General features: G+C 25.5%; 1 protein-coding gene across 4 annotated transcripts; it reads left to right on the top strand.

Moving 5' to 3' along the window:
* Nucleotides 1-5,278: 5,278 nt before the first annotated feature.
* LOC113555825 (ceramide glucosyltransferase) lies at nt 5,279-23,939 on the top strand. Of its 4 annotated transcripts, none has more exons than XM_026960383.1 (9): nt 5,279-5,479; nt 10,539-10,721; nt 10,807-11,002; nt 11,075-11,177; nt 11,306-11,407; nt 11,683-11,909; nt 21,807-22,072; nt 22,188-22,383; nt 23,415-23,939. In XM_026960383.1, exons 2-9 carry the CDS (start codon nt 10,609-10,611, stop codon nt 23,742-23,744), a joined length of 1,533 nt encoding a protein of 510 aa, XP_026816184.1. In that variant the 5' UTR covers nt 5,279-5,479; nt 10,539-10,608; the 3' UTR covers nt 23,745-23,939. The 4 variants fall into 4 exon arrangements, with proteins under 4 accessions (XP_026816184.1, XP_026816183.1, XP_026816185.1 ...); XM_026960382.1 differs by having other exon boundaries at nt 10,167-10,721; XM_026960384.1 differs by lacking the exon at nt 5,279-5,479 and adding an exon at nt 8,973-10,001.
* The last annotated feature ends 779 nt before the right edge of the window (nt 23,940-24,718 follow it).

Genomic DNA, 24,718 nt, shown 5'->3' with positions numbered 1-24,718 from the left:
TCAAGTAAAATAACGTATATTACAATTTAAATAGAGGTAATAATATAATTTATCCTACTAAATATTATTGACTGATAAATTATCACCGTTCAGAATTGTTTGAATGTTCAGAATGGTACTTGTCAATTGTCATTGCATTCAAATTTAACGCATCCATTATCAGTGGCGCAACTTCATAATAAGGGGCTCATGTGAACATTTCCGGGCCGGGGCCCTTACCTCTAATAAAAATTAAAAACAGTTATACCTTATTATAACTTTAAAAAATATTGTTTTTTCACATGTAATAGTTAATATAATTATTAGTTAAATTTATTTTTTTTTATAAAATTAAACATAAAAATTAACTCTTCTTGTTTTTTAGTCATTAATGATTTTGTTTATATCCGGTTCATTATTATCAGATAGTAATACAACAATTATTAAATTATATAAATAGATAATTTTTTATGTCTTACGTATATCGTTAGACACATAATATTGTCACGAGTCATGACTTACACATTATACTGTACACACACCAACATAATTATTATTTATAATAATAAAAGAAGTTTCAAATTTTCAATTATATTCTATACGTTATACTCTGGTACCTATATTGCTGTATTAGTGTATTGTATGTGTTACGATACACTTAAGAGAATGTCACACACTGTTTGTTTTCTCTCTCTAGCCCACGCACAACATAGACCAAACTCATTTACGCAGTCTGAGTAGAACTCGCTCAATTTTGGTTCTAGAGTAAATATACCTATTATAAAATTAAATTTTGATAATATTTCTGAGTATAAGACGATGAGTTTTTTCCATTATTCCCAATACGACGTTAATTATATCGTTAAAAAATAGCTATAAATTACAAAATTTTTTATAACCTTTAAATTTTCAACATTTAAATTATTTTTTTTAAACTCATCGTCTCGTACTTAGAAATATTATCAAAACTTAATTTTATAATAGGTATATTTACTCTAAAACCAAAATTAAGTGAGTTCTACTCAGACTGCGTAAATGCGTTTTGTCTATGTTGCGCGTGGGCTAGAGAGAGAAAACAAACAGTGGGCTGACTCTTAACTGGTTTCCCACATAGGTAATCATAATTTGAAATATTCTCTAAATTCAAAAGAGTAAAGACATAATTATTTATTATATTAAAATAAATAATATAATATGTGTATATTACAGATTATAGTAGGAATATCGTACATGATTTTAATCTAGGGGCCCCTCAAAACCTGGGGCCCCTGTGAATTGCACACCCAACACTCCTGATAATTGCGCCACTGTCTATTATAGTGACTAGTGACCTACTCTCCAACTCTACGATACAGCAGAGCACAGCCACTTGCCACCTTATTGTTAAAATTGCATACCTGGATAAATAGTTTATTAAGATATGAAAATGTTTCATATTTTAAAAATGTATTGCTTTTAACCTCCCCCCCTCCTTCACACAGACAACAGGCATTTTTGATACAGTAGATTATTATTATGTTGAACGGTTCTAAGACTATATTTTCGTATGGGCAATAGTAGATTTATATTTAGGTTTATTTGCTAATAATATTCATTAGTTCCTCCTCACCTCCCCACAAAATTTTTTTTAATAAAATATATATGATTATAGCTTCCATAAATACCTTAAATATTAGTAGTATGTACATTATAGTATGTAGCTTAAAATCTTTATATTAATTATAATAGGTAGGTAATAGGTAATAAAGATTTTAAGTATATAAAACATAGAGTAATCCTTAGTTTTTAAGTAATTAATTTTAATTATACTCATTTAAATATATTTAAATTTAACTGTCAAAAAAGTAATTCAGACTAATTTTTAAAAAAATAGTAAAAAAAATAAAAACAATTGGCGGGCTACATGTAGAGTGTGGCTAACGTAGGTGTATCGCATTTAATTGTTTGTGTTTTGACTCGAAACAATTGAAATACGAGTACATGGATCAAATTAATAATTAAGGCTCATGCTGTTCTATTATTAAAGACTATTAAGCATTTGATGAAGTTTTGTTTTTATGTCATTGTTAAATAATCTAATATATAATGCATCATTTTTAGTTATTAAAAGTTTACAAAGTTAAATTTTATCTGCAACTAATAAAAATGATTATACATGAAATAAATGATCAAAACATGTCATTGATATATGTAATAATACATAAATTACGTTGGTATAAAGTAACCGGTTAGGTTAAGCGAGGAGACATTAAATTAATTATAAATATTATAATATATAATATATTATATGGATTTGGTGATCAATATTTAAGATATTTAATTAGGATATTATATTTTAATTTGTCAACGTGAATACAAAGAAAACTTAAAATAAGAGCACGGAAGGCTAAATATAATTATTGCAAGGAAACGGACTTTAATGCCATAAAAAATAAGAAAAATGTCCTAAATAATTACGAATTAATGCCTAAAAAAATACTTTAATAACAAAAAAATGCCCTAAAAAACTTTAAAAATGTATTTAAATTCAATAAAAACACAATTTTGAACTTTTAGGTAAATAGCTTATCTAGCTTATCTTTATCTAATTGCGTATAGTAATATGTTGTAAGTTGTATGTATGTGTATACCATCAGTGGCGGTCAAACAGGCGATGATGAGGGGGATAGATCTCCTCCCCAATGACATTTTTTCTTTAATATTTATAACAATTACATTTATGTATATTGTACTATAAAGTTAATGTATTATATTTTGTTTTAATTTTTTCTCGCGTTTATTATTATTATCTAGATTTTAGACTCATTCTAGGAACAAGGCTGTTATTATTAATATTTAGTAATTAGTTACTTATAAAAAATATACGGAAATTACCTACCCAGCTCGGTGATTGTGAATATTCAATTACAACACACTGCTCCCTTGACATGTACATTTGCTATGACTACATCAATAAGACAGAGACAACACATGAGGGTAGAACGTCCTCTTAATACAATAATACGTAGCTATGTCATTATAGTTGGCCAATTCATTGATTATTATTACATTTGTCACAATATTTTGTTACACAGACCACAGTGTTTTAGCTTTCGTACTCGTCACTCGTGTCTCGTACAGTCATATACTGTGTCGCGCATTATACATATTTAAACTGTCTGCTGTAAATTGTAATGTAGTCTATTTTATACATTTATAATGTCTAATAAAAGAAAAATTACCACCTATTTTACTTGCTCTACCACTAAATACTAGGACTCTTATGAAAAAAATAGTATGATCCCTAAGATCATTACAGAAAATGAAGTTGTGGACTTGCCGATAATATTTGTTTAACTAATTAGTGTAAAATGTTTTATTTATGTCGTCTCAATGGTTTGTCCACTATGACTGTTCATCGTGGAATTATAAATATAATATCCAATGAAGTGTACTGGATACAAATATTGTTAATATTACATTGTTATAAATAAAGTACCAGTAAATTTACTTTAATTTAAAAAAATTGATATTAGGCATAACCATAAATTATACCTGTTTTAATGATTAATAGTAGTGCATATTAAAAAATCAGCCATATCCCCCCATGACAAAATCATTTGACCGCCACTGTATACTATATACGTGTGTCTACATGTGTCAACAATAATTTCGTCTGGGCTTATCTGATCGGTAAAAACATATTAAATATTTTTTTAGAGTGAATGTTCGTACATTTTTATCGAATTTCATCTATTCCTATATACAAATTATTTAAAAACATCTAAAATACACTAAAAATGTCAAAAAATACAAAATAAAAATTACATTTTTGAATTCCTTGATGTATGAAATGAACTTTGTGCTTGGAAAACAATGTTTTCGGACATTCAGAAAAATGCAATTTGCATTCAAATTCGTTCCCTAATTATTACTATATGCATTAGCACCATGCCTGCGAATATGATATGAACAAAGTGGGCATTATTAAATAGAGTCTAAGTGTGTCAATACCTAATATTGTCTTTTTTTACGCACACTATTTCAAAGTTCAAATATATGTTTAAAAAAAATCTGAATAATCATTTGTTATATACTTTATTCTTAACATGTTTTTAAGTTTGCTTTCATAAATACTATATTAATACTCATATAAGTATTGGTATGAAAATTAAGTTATGTCTTACTTCACTAGAAAAATATAAAATACCAATAGTGAGTGAACTTATTTGACCTTACGTAACGATATATTTAATTTAATAAAACATACGAAGTTATTAAATTAGTATTATAAGTAAAATAAAATAAAATCAATAAAAAAATAATTAAACTTTTTTTTTTTTTTTGTTATTACATTAGGTAGATGCATGGTTTTTAATGACACACTTTAGCAGTCTAATTGAAAATCGGTGAAAACTGAATGTATAAATCAATCCCATAGCCCCACCCCTTTATAGTGTGTATGACTATGCCCCATAATGACAAAACGTAGCGCTGGGCTTCAATATAAAATATACAATGAGAAAAATATTAAATATTAAACAATATATTTCACAACAACGAGTGTGAACTATGAATACTGTAAATATAGTTTCGTAGAAATAGGTTTGTGTATATAATTTAATAATATGTAAGTAATGTGTAATAAAAATAACGTGTTTATTTGTAATATTCGTACTCAACCAAGTTTTTTTGAAGGACAATTTATATATTTTAATAGACATATAGATACTGATGAGTATAATAGCTATATAATAATTAACACATATCTTTTATATATAGCAATCATTATTTATTATATAGTTGTTGATTATTACTATAAAGCAGTAGCATTATTTATTTTTCAATAATATAATAATAGGTACCTATATATATTTTTTTAAATTTAATTAATATGTATTATTCATCACGTACCGTGTTTTTATTATTTTATTATTTCGTATTGTAGCAACATTGCTGCGCAATAAACAATCGCATCTGGTACATTTTGCTACTTATATTTTACTTATTAATCGCGCATATTTGACATAAAAGTTCCCTCATTAGTATATGATTATTATTATTTATCATATATATAAATAATACTTTGAATGGCTAAAAAAAAGAAATTATAAAAATATGATAAAAAGAATTCAAAAATATTATAATAATATGATTTTTACAAGTACCTATTGAAATTAAAAATCCATGACTAATTATTAATAAGTACCATTATTACTATTTTTATGATTTTATGATTATGATTTATCTATTATTTTTTGTAAACTATTTGCAATAGATATATAACAAACAATAACGTATCCGGTTGATTACAACGGCAACAGCAGCTGTGTTAAAAGTGCGCAATACTGTTGCAAAGTAGTCGTAAGTCGTAACACTATTCGGTGTACTATTCAAATACAGTGTATTTAGTGTACCTACTATAGTCTACAACTTATCCTGTAAACGGGTTCAACCAAAAATCGTAAATATACTAAAGGTCCATATAATTAGAAGAAAATGTATTTGATGATTTAATCGGGTGAGTTTCTTTTTTTGTTCTACCTTAATATTTTGCTGAACATGTATTACAAGTTGTACAATATAATTTAATAATTTGATTACGAATATTACACCAACGGTGAATGGTAAATTACCATTTACAAAATTTCAAAATATAAATTTCTAACAACTAGTATAAGTATATAGGTACCAAATGGCTAATATAAAATATAGTAATCATTCCTTAGTCAAAGTTGAACAAGTTGAGGAATTATAACATTAAAAAAAGCATGATTAGGTTGAGAGTTATATGTCTTGATACGTGCCATACGTCTTTGCCACAAACCTATTTACTTCTTTCTACTGTACATACTCCGGTATTAATGACTTATAAGTTAATAACAATAATATTTATTATATTTGAAATACGACTTAACGAATATGCGATTTATTTAGCAAAGATTAGTTTTACCATTTATTATAAATACTAGTATTTATAATCAATGGTATTACTTATCGTATTACTATACTTAACTTAGAAGTTATTTTTATTAATAGGGGGTGAAAACGTTATACGTCTTTGCGACCTGCGCAGAATCGTTTTTTCAATTTTTGTATTCAATGATTTATTATCGTTTATCGAGTTCAAATTTTAATACATCTATCAGTGACCTATTGGTTACTGACCTGCGACTATAGGAACACTTTAAATTTACATCTACTTTACAGCAGAGTGACTTAACCAGTTTTTTTAATTTATATGATATATTAATATAATATTATAAGTCAGTTGTAATCAAATAAAATTAATATAACATTTCTAAAATTTTAAAAATATTCAATTGAAATTCTAAGTTAATTAAAACATGAAGATATTAATAATATATAGGTATATTTAATATTTAAACTTTTTACATTTTAAAATAAACACATCATAACTTTAAAATATTAAGGTTATACGGTATACATTTATGATTTACAGTTTTGTTTATTGCTTAAGCAAATAATGAATTCCTAACTAATCAGTATGAAATTATTAATATATAATATACATCTCTCTCTATATATATAAAGCATTATCTTAAAGGTATACTTCACTTATTAGTTTTATTCTTCGTTACATTTAACGTATCTATTTCATTTTATTATATTATAAGTACCATAAAAATAACTATAAATTATAGTATAATAAATAAAAATTACAGTACATACTATAATTATATAAAGTCCATTATTAGGTATTATTTATAATAAAACTAAAATACCTTCATGTGTCATAACTTATAATAAGTCATAAGGTTTTTATGCAGAGTATATTATTTGTAATTTAAGTTGTATAGTCAATGTGTAGGCACAAGTATCTAAAATATTTCATAAAACTGTTGTCTCCCGTTGTATAAACATAAAACATTATAGTAAATTTAGTTTTAACAAAATCAATTTATTGTATTAGCTTCAATATTAGAACGAATTGACCTATAATCAAAATTAAAGGTAAGAAAATTATAATGTATAACAATTACGCAATATTTCAATTGTTAAACAACTTATGAGTATTTAAAATATGCAATTTAATAATGCTCATAACTCGCTTAAAAATTAAAAAGTTGTAAATAATCAACATACAACTATACAATCACAAATAATGTTTTTTTTATAATGTTCGATAATACATCAATTTACTCTTCAAATATTAAAGCTAACAAAGTAACAACACAAACTTGGTTCTGCTAAACACAAATTTACTTTGTCAACTTTTGTAAAACGGAGTCATGGAGACAACAGCGATATCCTAATTTCAATATTAAATAAAACGAAAAAAATAACTTTGAATTTAATTTATGGTATTTGAATATATGACTAATTTAAGGTTAGTTGGGATTTGAGTAAATATTAAGCGAAGATAAATAAAAAATAACATTATTTTGAATTATATTTTGCTGAAGTTTTATAAGTTTATATTATACGTTGTAAGTGAATATTTATAACCGTTAAAATTGAATGATACTTATTAGATTTGATAATTTTCTAAGCAAATCATAAGAATTGAAGTATATATAGATGTTGTTTTTAAAGCTAATATAAATTTTTGGATGTTTAAAGATTAAATAAATAATGACTGTTTTTGAACTAATTCAGTCATTCATTTTTCAATAATATATTCTAAAATTTTAATTGCCATAACTGATATACTTATATCTATTATATACAATAGGTTTTATTTTGATGTTATGAGAATTATTTTTAAAAAATATTCAATAAAATGAGATTTGTTAAGTTTAGGTACATAAAATAGGCAACTATTATGATACTATAATTTGATCATTGCATGAATGCATGATATTATTTCGTTTTACATTCTATTACATATTTTATAACTAATCTAGGTATATAGGTAACAGTGATCGATTTATTATACGTAGGCATATCGCAATATACTCATATATATATATATATGTATCCAATTTATTTTCTTCTACCATTCGTCGATCGAGAATTTTTTTTTTAGCTAATGTTTTTCTTATTTTACTATAAATGCGGCTAGTCGCTAGGTGGTCTCTTCTTGCTCACCATGTAGACTTCAGTGGTGAATACAAGATTTTTAGTATTACCCCTTTCTTCTTTCTGATGAAACATAATAAATTAAAATTAGGTACTGTGACAATTTTTTCATTATAAATTATTATAGTAATATATTATATAATTGTATGCTTAATAGTTACAACATAATATTATATATAAAATATAAAATAATGGTAGCAACTATTTTATATTAGATATTACTCTAAGGATATACTTAAGGTATGTGCATTGATAAAATATACTAGTGTATTTTAATCTATGGTATGTGATACGATAAATTATAATATCATTAATTTCAATTAAAAATAGGTACAACAATAGTATTTTATTATTTGATCCAGTCATCTTAATATCTTATAATTGCATTGTTCTAGGTACCTTTTTGGAAAATAATTAGATTATAATAAAAAATTATAAATACGATTTTTTTTTTAAAATACAATACTCATAATTGCTAAAAATATTAAAATAACATTTTTTTATTATTATTGTTTTTAATAAGATCTATTTTTAATTTCATATTCTAAAGTGAAATATTTTTTAAGTACGCATTTCTATGTAATAAATTATAAAACATACAAATTACATTTTGAACAAGTAGTTAATTATTTGCAAGTATTTAAACCTTAGGCAAGCGGAATAAAATACTGCTAACATTTTGCGGTGTTTTATGTTGATAATCATGCTATTTCAACTATAACCATAATTAATAATTAATGAAATATTTAAAAAAAAATATGCGATAATGATAATAATTAATTTTATATTCTAAAAAGATTAGATAACATCAAAAACACTTCACATATTATGTGATTTAGTCTTTAGTGATTAAGTATGTTTAATATTGAATATTGCAATACCTACATTAAGTTTATTATTATGTTTCATGTTTTTAAATGGGAATAGTTAAAAAAAAATATATTATTATATTATTTAACGTAATTAATGTGGAGTTGATGTCCCTTTGCCAACCATTATGATTTATGAATGGATACGCCACTGATGAACTACTGTGTATAAATGTTTTCTGGTGAATTTCTCCGTTAAAATTTATTTTACAAAATTGTCCACTATACCCAGACATATTATTATATGATCTCGTAAATATCATCGTTACTACACGCGGTCCATATAAGTACTAAATTAGGTAGGTACGTAAAGTAAAAAGGACTTAGTGCTTTTTGTGAAATTGGTCGAGCTTGACGGTAATAATACATTTTACCGGCCCTTGTGCCGGTACGCCGACGTCGATTTTGATTAATTTTCGTCCCAACTCACGTGCATCGCGTGTATAATAATAGTGTACTACACACACCTATTATAATACACATACACAATACATACAAGTATACAACACACTCACACACACACACACACACCTATGCGCGCGCGCGCGCAAGTTCCCTAATTAAATCGATTCACAGCACACGTCTGCTAACGTCGACGCGGCCTGTAAGTTTTTTTTATTGCATTAAACAATACACGCAATAGTACAGTACAGTACACACATTGGCACGTAGACACACATACGTTTAGTGCATTTTTTTCCATAGGTACGCGAATCGCACTTTTTATTTATTGGCGACGTACCTGCGCGACACCGAGTCCTCGAGCGGTACCTATTTAAACAACGATAAAAAGTACCTATCACGAAACTATTATTACGAATAATTATAATGATGATCTCATCTATGCGTACGACGTTATCATTCGTTCACCTCCTAGTCCATAATAGTCGCCTGACCTGATAGCAATAATATAAATAATAACAATATTGTTATTATTGTTACGATGAACACCGTCGGAGGCTTGGTATGCGATAGCGGCAAACCTGAATGGTATTTACGAGGATGTCAGTGACCGGCGTACCTGTAATCTGTTTAGCGCCAACGCCACCGTGCTCCAATCACCACTATCACGCGCGCGGATGTGTAAATGTGTAATTTATAACAACAACAACAACAACAACAACAATAATAGTAATAATAATGATGATTATGATAATTTATGGGTAATGCTTATCAGACTTCGGGCACGTATTATGCAACAATGTCGTTCGATTATTGCTCACGCAATCTGTACTCTGTAGTAGTGTTCATGCAATACATTGTACGCGCGTATATGATATTAAGTATTTTGCATAGTACACGAGGCGTCATGTTACACTATTCGATTCTCAATGACACCGCACACGCTTCGCCCTTTCGATAATACGTACTAGCTGATAATAAAAGATGTTACGCAATCACCGCTGCCGTACGAAATGCGTTTTCGGCTAGTTCAGCCTGTTTTCGTCACGCCGTGAGGCCGATCTCAATTATCATTCATCGACAACTAGCAGCGAGTGTCTGACCGCCAAATCGTGTTGAATTCCTATCGTGTTTTTCGTGTCGCGGCAACCGAATACCGACGACGACGACGACGACGACAATAATACGCCTAATTCTCACCAACAAATCTACAGATACCTTCGCCGCGTTTCGAATTGTTATGTAAACGTGAAGTCTCGTGTCTAGGTGTTCCAGTGCCAGAGAGGACATAACTCGTAGATGGATACAATAGTAAGGACAAGCGGTAGAAAAAACGATGCAACTGATACCACCGCCAATGTTTGTCGATTATGACATACTATTGGCTTGCGGGCTGCTCATATTCTGGTGCGGTTATTGGTTGGTGCACATAAGTGCAATATGCTATGGGTAATTATTAAAAATTATACATTATTTCATTATAAGAACGGTTAAAAAATACCACCTATAATCTTTATTATATTTCTATTAACAGGAAGTTTAAACTCTACAGAAAGCCCAAACCAGAATCATCTGTTCAGTTGATACCATCTTTAGTATCTTTAGAACATGGGTTGCCGAGAAATAACAAAAAACAATATCCGGGTGTTAGTATATTGAAACCATTATTGGGTGTTGATCCTAATCTATTTGTCAACTTAAGCTCATACTTTCAAATGGAATACCCAATGGTAGTATTATCTTTTATTGCAAGTTAATATAAATTGTTTTGGATTATAGTCTATGGTAATAATCATTTACAGTATGAAGTATTAATATGTGTGGTCGATCAAAATGATCCTGCTGCAATGGTAGCTAATCGGCTATTAGAAATGTATCCATCAGTAGATGCTCGACTTTTTTTAGGTATTTAATTATATTTATAATAAATATTTTCTTAGTTTATAGAATAATCTTCTTTTAATATTTTTCTGTACATATTATCTGAAAATTAAAAATTTCAGTTAACATTTTATTTTAATTATGTTTTATAGGTGGTTCTCAAGTAGGTGTTAATCCAAAAATCAATAATGTACACGCAGCATACCAAGCAGCCAAGTATTCTTTGATACTCATATCAGATAGTTCGATAAAAAGTATAAAAATAATAAATATATTTTTTTATTCATGCAATATAATAATAAAATTATTATCAGCTATATTATTTGTTTCCTAAATCATCTATTATGATGGTTGATTATTTATTAGCTATTTAACTTACATAATATACTAGTAGTTTTTTTCTTAATTAAAGTTTATGTATATATGTACTAACAACTGATTAATCCTATGAAACTAATAGAGTTGAAATACAATTTAAAAAATTTGAATTAATATATTTAATTTATTTTATCAACTTCTTTATTTACAGTGAAAAAAGATACACTTAGTGATATGGTTGATAATATGGCTGATGATGTTGCAATTGTACATCAAGTACCATTCACATGTGATCGAATTGATAATAGAACTGAGCCTATGACTCCACCTTTGTCAGATAATACGGCAGATCCTTCATCATTTTTAAAATTAAATGGGAAAGTAGAATACCAATGCCAAACTCGCAAACAACGACGTTTTGTTGCTACTTTAGAAAAAGTAAGTATTTTAAAATACATTTATCATCTTTAGAGTTTTTAATAAATAGCTAATTTTACAATTTTGAATTATAATAACCATGTGTAGTTTTAAACATTTTACAATGGAATTATTATCTATGTATGAGTAAGATATATGTACTGAGAAAATTTTTATACAAATTAATTTAATTTAATATTCTAGATAATTTATCAAATTTACAAATCGTATAATTCATATAATATTCTTATATTTATTTATTTTTGAATTTATAATAAAGAATTTATCATATTGACAGTTAATTTTAAAATATACATTATATATCTATACATATACATTTAATAATTTGATTTTTAATAGAGTTTTAGTTAATTTATACGAGTTAAAATGTAATTAGTTTTAATTTATTTTACTAGTTAAAGTTATAAAATGTGTTCAAACATAATTAATCTTTACATAATTATGTAGTTTTTGATAATTATTTTAATTTGGTGATAAGTTTATTAGGTATCTTAATGTTACTAACCTAATTGAATATACCAAGTAATAATGCCATTGTTAAAATAATGGATTCAGATTTTGTTAAAAAAAAAAAGTCAACATTATATTAATGAAGTGGAGTTTTCATGTATGAATCATCATCATATTATATAAACTTATAGAGGTTAAACAAATATGTTAGAAAAATTGAGTCTTAAGGAATTTATCATTATAACTGTTATTGAAAACAATCTATTAGTATTAACTAATGCAAGCATACAAAATCTTCAGATTTATTATACGAGTATTAGAGTAGGTATAAAATAGTAAACAAAGCAGATACTTAAATAAATATACTAAATTAATATAATACAATATTCCAAAATATATACACAATATAATATGGTTAAATAATGAAATAATCAAAAATATTATTTTAAAATTATTTAAATTTTAACTGTGGTGTGATGAAATTATAGGGTATTTAAATATCAATAGAGAAATCAAAATTTTATATCAATGATTGTAAATTTGACTGCTTTGGTAGTGAGAGTTTGTAACAATTAGGATATGAATAAAATATTAATGGGAGTAATACGGTAAGAAGATGTTACACTTCAATGCATTACTTTGTACTTATATTTACAATTTTCTATAACATTAAGTATATCATCATGTATCCAGGATTTTAGCGTTGTTTGTCAATGGCGCCGATTTTTGGACTCTACTTGTATAACATACATTGCGTCGGTATAAAAAAGGTATATTAAAGAGGTATACATTAATTGCGCAAAAAATAATATTTTTATTAAAAAAAAAAAAATTGTCTTAGTTGGTTTAATTTTTATAATTTAAGAATTAATACTTTATAAAATTATTGAGTTGTACGACCGTTGAAATTTATATTGAAGTGTCAATTTTTACTTTTCTAAAAAAATGAAATGAAAATAAGAAAAATGTAGCTACGTATTGTATAGATTTTCATTTTATTATTTTATTAAACTTTTTTGTAGTAATAGCTTATCTTTTTCATAAATTCAAACATATCTAGATTTCCATTTAAATATTTGAATATATTTTCATCAACTTTGGTTTTTGTTATTTGTACTTGTGATTTTTAATCTAATTTTTTTTTCAACGTGTAAAAACGGATTAGAAGTTATCAAAATCAATTGGCACATTATATGTATACCTTTTTTTTACTTCACATTTATTTTTTTTTACCTAAGATTTTCTGTGCAATTAATATATACCTGATATTAGTATTGTGAAATATGTTTTTTGTTTACTATTTAGTCTAGCTTACAAGAGGCAGTTTTTATATAGCACATTAGCGGCTATATCTAAGAATACTTAACATACTTTAAACAATTACATTCATGAATAGAATTGTGTAAACTTTCAGGATTTTTATGGAAAATTCCCTGGAATATTCATGAGTTTAGGAACTTTAATGCAAAATTGAAATTTTTTCTACATATTGTTCATATTATGTTTGAATATTTAATCTAACTTAAAATGTTCCTCACAGAATATTTTTAGGGGCACAGTAACATTTTACAAAAATTAGACCATAGTGCTTTTAGAACATAACGTTTATATATTTAATTATTTATTATTGTCTGTTATTACATTTTGAGTAGTTAAAACCGTTTAATCTTCAACGACCATATTTTATTTTGATAGGAAAAAGATATAAATGGTATTAAAGGAGGTCAAAAGTAAAAAAATTCCAATACTTATCTTAAAAAATCGGTAAAACAAAGAAAACATTGTAAAAAATAGATATTTTTACCCAAAATTAGATTTTGCTATATTGTTATATTTCAAAATTGATTATCCATAGATATTTGACATTCTTACTATTTTTAATACATGGTATATTTTTTCAAAGTATATTGACACTTTTTGAGTTATTTAAAGACATTTGAATTTTTTTTTTTAAATAAATGTCTTAAATGATGTATGCTCGGTCAAAAAATTTAAAAATTTCATAAAAGGTTGTTATTAGTTATTATTGTGGGATTTAGAAAAAGTTGTGTGTAAACTTACAATAATTTTTATGCAAGATTAAAGTTATAGACATTTTCTATATTACAAAACTGTGGGAATTATTTTATATTTTGAGATTAGGATATTTACTTGTAAAATAATAATATATCATCAAATGGCATGAGTTATTTTTTTTTTTTGATAATTCATAAAGTAATTATCGATGAAACTCGAAACATTTAATTGTTTTTTAAATATAGTTTTAAGCTATTTATACGTATTATTTTTTGATAAAATATTTTAGGCTTGGTCAAAGACTTTTGGAATTTATTAAAATATCTCACATATGTTCTTTGAGTAATTTTAAAATATTAAAAATACAATAACAAGTATTATAAATTCTAAATTTTAAAAAATGCATCAATTAAGTAATTTTTAAAACTTTTATTTGTTTTTTTTTTCTGGCTGACATTATGTCAAGTTATTGATTTAAGAAAAAAAATTTTTTTAGTTTTATATTTTTATTCAAATTTGTGAATGTTACTGTTGCTACTCATAACTATTATTACAAACTTAAATAATCATTGATATTCTTTTGTCTCAATATTTGCATATTTATTTAATTTGTTCATTGAATGATTATTTTCATCTTTACATCTTATTTTTTTGTTTTTAATATAATTTATTTAAAAAAAAATAATACATCATTTTAATATTTTAATATAACAATAAAAAAAAATATTTTGATATTGTGTAATAAATGGGATTATAATATTTACTTGAAAAAATTATTCTAATAATTTATCAAATAATTATCTCAAGTTATTAACTGTATTGTAGAGCATAATAATCTCAATTTTATGGTAGTGTATGGTGTGTATGTGCAATTATTAAAAATGAAAAAAAAACTTATCTTCTTGAAATATATTAATTTTTTTTTTTAATTTAAGTAATTACAAAACATATTTTTTTTATTGTCATTGATTAATTTTTTGTATACGTTTTTTAAATAACACCATACATTTTTAATTTTATATTTTAAAGCAAAATATTTTTCTTAAATTTATAATAAATAAATGTTACTCGTGTTGCTTGTAGCTATTACTTATAAGTTATAAATATTTAAAGTTTAAACGACCAAACTAATGGAGTAGTACTTAAAAAATGTACCACAAGCAATGTTGGTTCACTATCTACACGTTTAAAATTTAAATACTTATAACTAATTAAATAATCATCATATTATACTGAAATTCTCTGAAAAATATTCTACTTTGGAAAATGAAATTAAAAATATGTTTTTCAAAAAATTTAAAACTATAAAAATGATTGCCTTGTAAACATTTCCAAAATATATTTTTTTCAAGACAATGAATATAAGGTCGCCACACCAACATTTGTTTTTGCTATCTATCTCACATATAATATAGGAATAAAGATATTCCTTATTTCCACAATTACAACTCTCTGGTTTAATTTAGGGCAAAGACACTTATAATATATTTTATAACAAACAATATTTTCTATGCATTGATCGGATATATTTGTAATATTTATATTTTTGAATAAGTTAAAAATAATCAAAATAATTTTTAAATTTAAAATATGCTTATATTCATAAAAAATGTGAATATTAAAAATCTATCAAGTCCAATGCACAGGAAATATTCTTCTTTATAAAATATATGATAAGTGCCTTTGCTCTAAACTGAACCAGAGAGTCGTAATCGTGGAAATACGAAATATATTTTAATATATTATGATGGGAGATAAAGAGTAGCAGCCCCTTAATTATAAAAATAATATCCGGTATAGTGTATGTGCATACATTTGTTATTTTGTTAAAGTGTGTCTATATTCATATATTGTTATACCCAAGACCAAGCTATTATAAATAAATAATATTAACATGCATATTCTACATTATTTTATATAGAATAATAATAGAAATATCAAAATAATAAAATTACCATTTTAAGTACCCAAGTACCCAAGTTCATAAAAATAGCTTTTATTATAATTAGCCATTAAAAAGATGCCACACTGCCACACCCTTGGCGTGCACCTATTTATTATTTTAACTAGTGTACTTTGCTCATGCAATGCAATAAACATAAAATATATATGTTTTTTAATGAAACTCACTATTTTTATTGCTTAATTTAATTTTTAGACTGATGGTAAATTTTCAAATTACTTGGATGCATTAAATTGTATTTTGAATCTAAAATTGAATTAATGAGAGCTAATTAAACACATAGTTGTCATATTGTACAAAATTAATTTATTGTTTAAAAATATTATAAAAAATATTTTATGATCGGTTGGTTAAATTTTGTGTTATATTAATATTGTAGTGAATTGACCATTTATTAAACTAAGAATAATAATATTATCTGTGTTTTCTTGTTGGTCGTTTAGGATATTTTAATTTTAACATTTTATAAATATTCTTAAATTTATGTAATTTATTAGATCTTAATTTGCTTAATAATTGAAATATCAAAAAATAAACATCCAATGAAAGAACATAGATGCTTTTACCTTTAAATTTGGTAATATGTCAATTTACTGTAATATTTAATCTACTTCACAAGGTTGAAACTGCTCTACATACATTTTGGTATATTATTTGTTAGTTATACGAAACAACACACGGAGGCACAATATCCTCTTATACAACTAACATATTGATGAAATCTGATTATATCACGGTACTTAAAATATTATTATTTTAATATTAATATTATTTAAAAAAACTTATTTTCTTTGTCAAAAAAAAAATTATTTAATTTATCTTTTTGGGAAATATAATTATTATTATGACATATTCAAGTGTGTATTCACTTAATTTAGAAGCGTGAGATATTTTTAGTTTTTACTATCTGAAAAGCTTAAATGAGTATTCAGTCACTGCTTTCAACCAAGTTGGAAGAGAGGCACAGAGGTCCCCTTCAATAAAATCCCCCTTCCAGGTAAGAGTAATATTTTATAAGAAAATAGTATTTGATAAAATATGTATTGGATATTTTTTATTGAAAACAACTTAATATTTCATTAGATGTTGGAAGATATTTAAATATCAATTCTTCTCTTATCTAGGCCATTGAGTTGATTAATGACTCAAAATTTAGATATCACTGATGTACAAAAGTCTTTAAAATTATATCGCATCTGGGCCTCAAAATCGTAGTTCTCTGTTTCCACGAGAACATATTATATATTATATTTATACCTTTATGATTTGTTATATATTTGATATTACATTTATTTTATTGCATTTACATAAATAATTTTATTCATTAAACAATTCAAGGTTAATATGATTAAAGCGCTTAGTAATAAAATTATGACATTATTTCATTTAATTGATATTAAATTAAATGAAATGCTTTCCAGTCTTATGTATTTTAAGTTGTTTACGCTTATTCCAAAACTTATACAAAGGTGTATTATTTTTGTTTTTGATATCTGTTATTTATGAATGCATATTTTTCAAGGCTGGCCAGAAAATAACTAAAATAAAAATAAATTGCATTTTAAAGATTAAAAAAATGTTATATGAGAAGTATGAAATATTCCTCCGTTGTATAAGTAATATTTTGTTATTTAAGGTTTTTTTTTTATTCATTTCAATAAAAAGATTTTATTTTTTGTTTTAATTTCAATAAAATTGTTTATATTATAATGAATCTTTTTTTTTCATTTCATGTTGAGTATAATATTTTGAAATGTTGAATTAATTTTTATTTACATCTATGTATATTATAATCAATATAATTCCAATTAATACTCACCTTATTTATTCATATTTATAATTCAATACCTGTCATATTGTTAATATATTAATTTTGAGTTCTGACAAATGTGTTTAAAAACTGACAATAATATTTTCTTGTAGGCATAAGCCATTTTTTCCAGTTATCAAATTCTAAAATAAAAATATATTTTTTTACTTGAGTTAAAAATTTAACAAATCATAGTACATACTTTATGGTGAGATATTTCTAATGTTGAGAACCATTTTTTGTATTTATGCTGTTTTACTCTCAGAAATTTATTTGTGTCTTATAATGCATTAAATTATACACTTTTTCTGAAATATATGATAATAGTCGTTACTTGTTAATATTATTATGAGATGTGCAGTGCTGACCGAGTGTTGTTTTTAGAAGATCTACGTAACGATTGTAATTACAGATGAAGGTACTTAAGTATTTATTAATTAATTACTAGCTATTAGTTTCTTTTTTACATATTACACTTATAATTACACTCTCTAGTGTTTACACTCTATCTTAATTTCTGTTAATTATTCATGATTAATGACAAAATAAAAATAATCATTTTACTATGATACCACCTATTGTCTATGAAGATAAATTGATTCAAAAGTGAAATATTCGAAAACATTTAAACATTAATATCACTGTTATACATTTTTATCAACAATTTATTAGTAACATTGATCACATAATATTGTAATACTAATAATATGATGATAGTATTTTAGTACTCAACTTTTAACTGACGGATTTATTTCATAGAGACCCATAAAGATAATATGTTAGAAATTCGTTTTGCCAAACCTGTGTGGAAAAATACGCACCGGTGTGGGTGAATTAATTTTGTGAGTCAAATGTAAAAAGAGAAGTTGGAGACAACATTGATAGAAAAAAGGTCTGAAACTTGGTTTTATAATATCATGTAAGAGTATTGGCCATGTTTTTCTCTTACAATGTTGGTCCTATTGCAGGGTATGAGAGACTGCGCAGTTCGTAGACATCATAATACAAATAGACTGTATCATTATCATTATCAACAATCATATATTTTTTATAGAAGGTAAATAATTTTGTAGAAATAATATCTCTACGTCTTTCTTCCATGATAAGTAAAAGGGTACTTAAATTGCTATGAACGTTTTCGATAATACCTTGAATATAATTTGTAAAAATATTTTTTCCGTATTATTTTACTTTCTCCGGTTTGTTATTACGACTGAAATTGTTGATGACTATTAGATAGGAACATACAATTAATTTAAATTATGTATATGGTAGTGGGAGGCTTTAAAGGGAAATAAATACACATTAAGGCAGGTATAGTTGGCCTTCCCCCACTTTGGATCTCTCATATGTGAATGCAATACGTTTGTCATAAATATTGTTTATTTAATTTTTTAAGGTTTATCCTCCATGAAAAAAATCTGATTCCGTTGCGGAGTCCTTACTGATTAGGGGTTATTAAAAATAAAAAAAATATAAAGAAAATAGTGATATAATACTTATTTGATCCTCTAACAGCTGAGTCTTCTCATTTTCTTAAAAATGAATCATTAATGTTATCAAAAAATCTAAAATTTAAGTGTTATGTATGTATATGTTTTAGTAATACTATTGTACCTATAGTTAATATATTAAAATAAAATATTGAGGTACCTGTTGATTGATTTTGAACTTGATATTTTAAATAATTCAGGACAAACTATTTTTTTTTTAGTTCTGTTAAAAATATCGTCCATGTTCCTACAGTGTCACAATTGTGCGCGTATGATTTGAGAAAACAAGATCTCAGCATTACAGATACGTTTTTAACCTTATTTACGTTGAATTTGAATTAAAACTATTGAGTTAATTAAAAACTTCAATGCGGGCCAGGGTTCGTCGTCCTTGTATTTGGATCCACCATTGGTATTTAGTAATTTCAGTGTATAGAGTATAGACAGTGTGCGTATTGGCCAAATTGGATGACTGGCCTTGACAAGATCTCTGGAGGGACGTATCATACGTTATTACTTAAATAAATCATAACAATATTATCACAGAACATCATATTTTTACAAATATTATAAATTGTTCACTTTAAAACCATAATGAGTAGTAATTAAGCACAGAACAACAATGAATCTACAAAATTCACTATTGCAATTTTTCTATTTCTAAGACAGGGCACTACAGTGCCTATAAGATGCGGTCAATGTATTGTTTCCGTTTTTATGATATCGTAACAAATAGAGATACACGTTACCAACATTTTATCAGATTACGGGTATGGTTTTAACTTGAGAGTCCAATACTTTATGCCGTAGAGATACAGTAGAGTGTCGCTTCTATATTGTTCTGTGGTAATTTCAAACATTACATTATAATGTCCTTGCTTATTATATCATATCGTCGATCAAAAGGTGGTTTTGAAATTCGCAAGTTTGGTTGTTCAAACAGAATAACTGAATTGTCGAATATTGAAACACTGATGCTACTCGTTCCGACCGTTCAGACTATCTGAAAAAGTCGATTCCCAGGACCGAGTGGCGTGTATAGCGGACTAATCAGTAACTAGGACTGGTGTCTAGGCAACTACTCAAGAAGTTATCAATACTTAAATACACATCATATTTTAAAAATAATGTACATATATCTGATTTAGTTTATATGTTGGGAACCAATGTACCATTTTTATTGTTTAATGACTATATTGCGTATTGTATGCTTGTTTTAAAATATGACAATGAACCAATGTTATGCGTTCGTGTGATGTACTCTTTCCTGCTGTTTACATATATTCTGTACATGACTATGTCTCGTTAATGTTACTCTATTCATACTCAGTATCCACTGTTTAAACATAAAATGAGACTAGATAATAGTTTTATAAATAAAGTTAAAAATATTCACCTAACCTAGGGTATTAATATTGTATACTGATAAACAAATACTATAAAAACAAGTATAAAACTTGTAAACATTTTTTTTTCAATAATACGTATAATATTGGATGGACAATGTCTAATTAGTTCCCATTGTGCTCTATTCTCTACTCTTTACTACATGTTTTATAAGTCAAATGATTTTACGCTGTACAAAAAAAGTTGTTACAAAATATTATAGGTAACGCTTAACTTAAAAAAAATGCATATTGCATTGTGTAACATAGTTAATATTTAGTATAAATATTAATATTAAAGTACTAAGTTCTTTAAGAGGACGTCGCACCCGCACGTCTTACGTACGACATGGTAAATTTTCATTTACCAGTTTCAATAGTGTGCATTTAGTTTTGATAATAGAGTGAATTGACCTATTATCAAACTTTTAGGTAAAAACATTATTTGTCTTCTCTCGTTAGTTTTTTTACGATATTTTCATTTTTAAGTGAGTTATGAGTATAAAAAATATTTGAAAATGATCATAATTCATTTAAAAATTAAAATATCGTAAAAAACCAACAAGGAAACACAGATAAAGCTTTTATTTTTAAGTTTAATAACACATCATTTCATTATAATATTTAAGTTAGACACAAAGTTGGTTCTATTGAAGGAAAATTTACGATATTGTACGTTTGTTAGACGGAGATAACACATACGGGGTGGCGTCCTTTTAAGTAGTTCTTTTAAGGCAGACGACTAATGTAGTAATGTATTTTATTGAAAATTTTTTTTAGGTATTTTTCGGAACTGCTCATGCACGAGTGTATTTAATGGCTGATCTTGTAGGCGCTATATGCCATACAGGTATGTCGACACTATTGCGTAAGCAAGCAATGGATGAATGTGGTGGTTTGCAAGCATTTGCTAGTTATCTTGCTGAAGATTATTTTATGGCTAAATTAGTAGTTGCCCGAGGTTGGCGCACTACGATAAGTAGCCGACCTGCATTACAAAATAATGGAGGCAGTGAACTAAGTAAATTTCAAGATCGTCTTAGAAGGTAATATATAAATATTAGTTATTTTTATTTTATTTGATAAATACTTAAATTTGTACAATTACTTTTTAATAGAAGATTTCCTGTTAATAAAAAAGTATACTTTAATTTTTTTCAGATGGGTCAAACTTAGGATAGCTATGGTACCACACACAATTGTATTGGAACCATTATCTGAATGTCTAATTTTAGGCGCATGTGCTGCATGGGCAGCAAATACACTTTCTGGGGGTTCAATTGATCCTTATGCATTCTACATGATACATGTGCTTGTTTGGTTCTTATTAGATTGGATTCTCTTAAATGTGATGCAGGTATGCTAGACTTTTAACAAATAGTTTAATTTTGAGTATATAAATGTATTAAGTATTTCTTAATGTTAGGTAAACTGAAGGTTTTTTAAATTAAAAAAAATTAATTAATTTGATTGGTATATTTAAATCAGTATTAATTATTACTATTTAAACTTTTTGCATAATACAATATTTTATTTTATGAGTCACTTCAAAAATTATAATACAAGCTATATTGACTGTTTATTTAAAGAAAAATATTAAAATCACTAAAAATGTATTTTTAATTGTTCACTAACTAATTTAAGTATTCTAATGGACTGAAATTAAATTAATTTTATTCAATATTATTATAATGACAAAATTCAGTATAAGATAATCATAACTTAAAATTAGTTATAATGTGTAAATAACCGTGAAAATCTTTCTTCTCTTAAAGAAAACCAGGTTGTTTGTTTAAACATACTATTTGTGCTATCTTGGTGGTTTTTTTTTAGCTTTTTTACCTAACCTAACCTAACCTAACCTAAATTTTATTTAAATTTGATTTTGCCATCTATAAACATTCTATATATTGGTTGAAAATTGTCATATCTACAAGTTCTAGGCTTGTTTCTGTGAGTTTTAATCTTTAAATATGTAATGGAAAGTAATATTCCATCAATAATGGTTTATGAAACTAGAAAGGATAAAAATTAATAAGTCACATAAATGAAAAGAGTAGATTTTTATTGTTACCCTATTACTTAAAATAGTTGTGTAAGAACATCTATTATACTTTATCAATAGAAGTTATTTTTTTAAATTATTAGTTGGTACTAAATACTTATGTTCAAACTAACTAGAATTTAAATCTTAGTGGTGATTTTAAAAATTTAATTTATCTTTATTTCCATTTGAATGTATATATTTAATTTTAAAAAAATAAGATATGTATAAAGTTTATAAAACAGTTGAAACTCAACTCAATCATATTTATACATTAAACTATATCTAGTACATTTATTAGCTATAATCTATATTTTTAACTTTGTTTGTATTTTAAATTTCAGAATGGGCCTTTGCCATTTACAAAATTTGAGTACTTAGTTGCTTGGTTGTATAGAGAGTTCATGGGACCATATCTGTTTTTAACAGCACTCTTATGGCGCCCATCAGTTGTGACATGGACCACAAGGCAATATCGCCTACGTTGGGGTGGTCTATCAGAAATTTATAACCAACAATCAACAAGCTCTAGCTCAGATTCCATAACTGCCACAGTGCCTATAGCAACTACTACCAGTGTCACTTATGACACAACAGTGCCTAATAATTACTGTAGTACTCACCAGCAGCAACCTCCAAATGGTATTGGGTTCACATCAAAAATTAAAGTTTAAATAACAGCAAATAGCTACTTACAAACTTTTTTACGAATTTATTTTTAAAACTAAGATAATAATTTACCTCCAATATAAGTATAACCAATATTTATTGAAAATACAATGATCTGGAAAATATTTTTGATGTCACGTGCCTTTTGAAAAATCTATGTATAAAACTGTAATATACAATGTTATAATTTTGTAATTAAATTAATAAAAAAAAATATATGTAATAATATACTTACAGTCTGTCCAAAGATAAAGGTGATATACAATATTTTTTAGGAATAGTCTGTAATATGAATTTTCATATTTTCATAAAGGTTATTGTAATACACATTTTGGAAATAATTGAAATTTTATTATTTGTGCATGTGCTCAAAAATAATTTTTTTTAAATGTTTTAATGATAAACGAGAACACAGCTTTCCCTAACTTTGAAATGAAGCATATGAGACCAAGTTATCAGTTTTAAATATGGTTTATTTAATTTACATTTAAATTATAAAAAAAAATTAATAATAATAATAATAATTGTTTATATTTAATATTTTTTCATTTAATAATATTTATTTATTTGATAATATAATGACTAATTAGTATTATTAAAATACAACTTAAACTACCTACTTAACAAAGAATATTTTTAAATATTAAGTTTTGTATATTTAGCCATGCGCCTAAAATTGACTTGGTCAATTATAATTACTAAATCAAACAAAACCGGATTATATGAGGTGAAACTATCGATTATTTTATAATATTAGTGTGTTCAAATTTGTATTTAAAACTTAGTATTACAATTAAAAAAAAAAAAAAAATACTTATGTGCACACATACTTACCATATCTAAGTATTGAATAATTTAATAATTTCTAAAATGTGGAATACAATATATCAAGTATTGAAAATTGTTAAATGTCATTCCATAAAAATATTTTATCAAATTTATCTTTTGATACATTGTAAATATTTCACATATATGCATT

This window comes from Rhopalosiphum maidis, chromosome 3 (assembly GCF_003676215.2).
Source record: "Rhopalosiphum maidis isolate BTI-1 chromosome 3, ASM367621v3, whole genome shotgun sequence".
In the NCBI taxonomy this organism is placed as follows: Eukaryota; Metazoa; Arthropoda; class Insecta; order Hemiptera; family Aphididae; genus Rhopalosiphum; species Rhopalosiphum maidis.
Note: the sequence above shows the minus strand (reverse complement) of the source record. Positions and strands in the feature narration are given on the sequence as shown.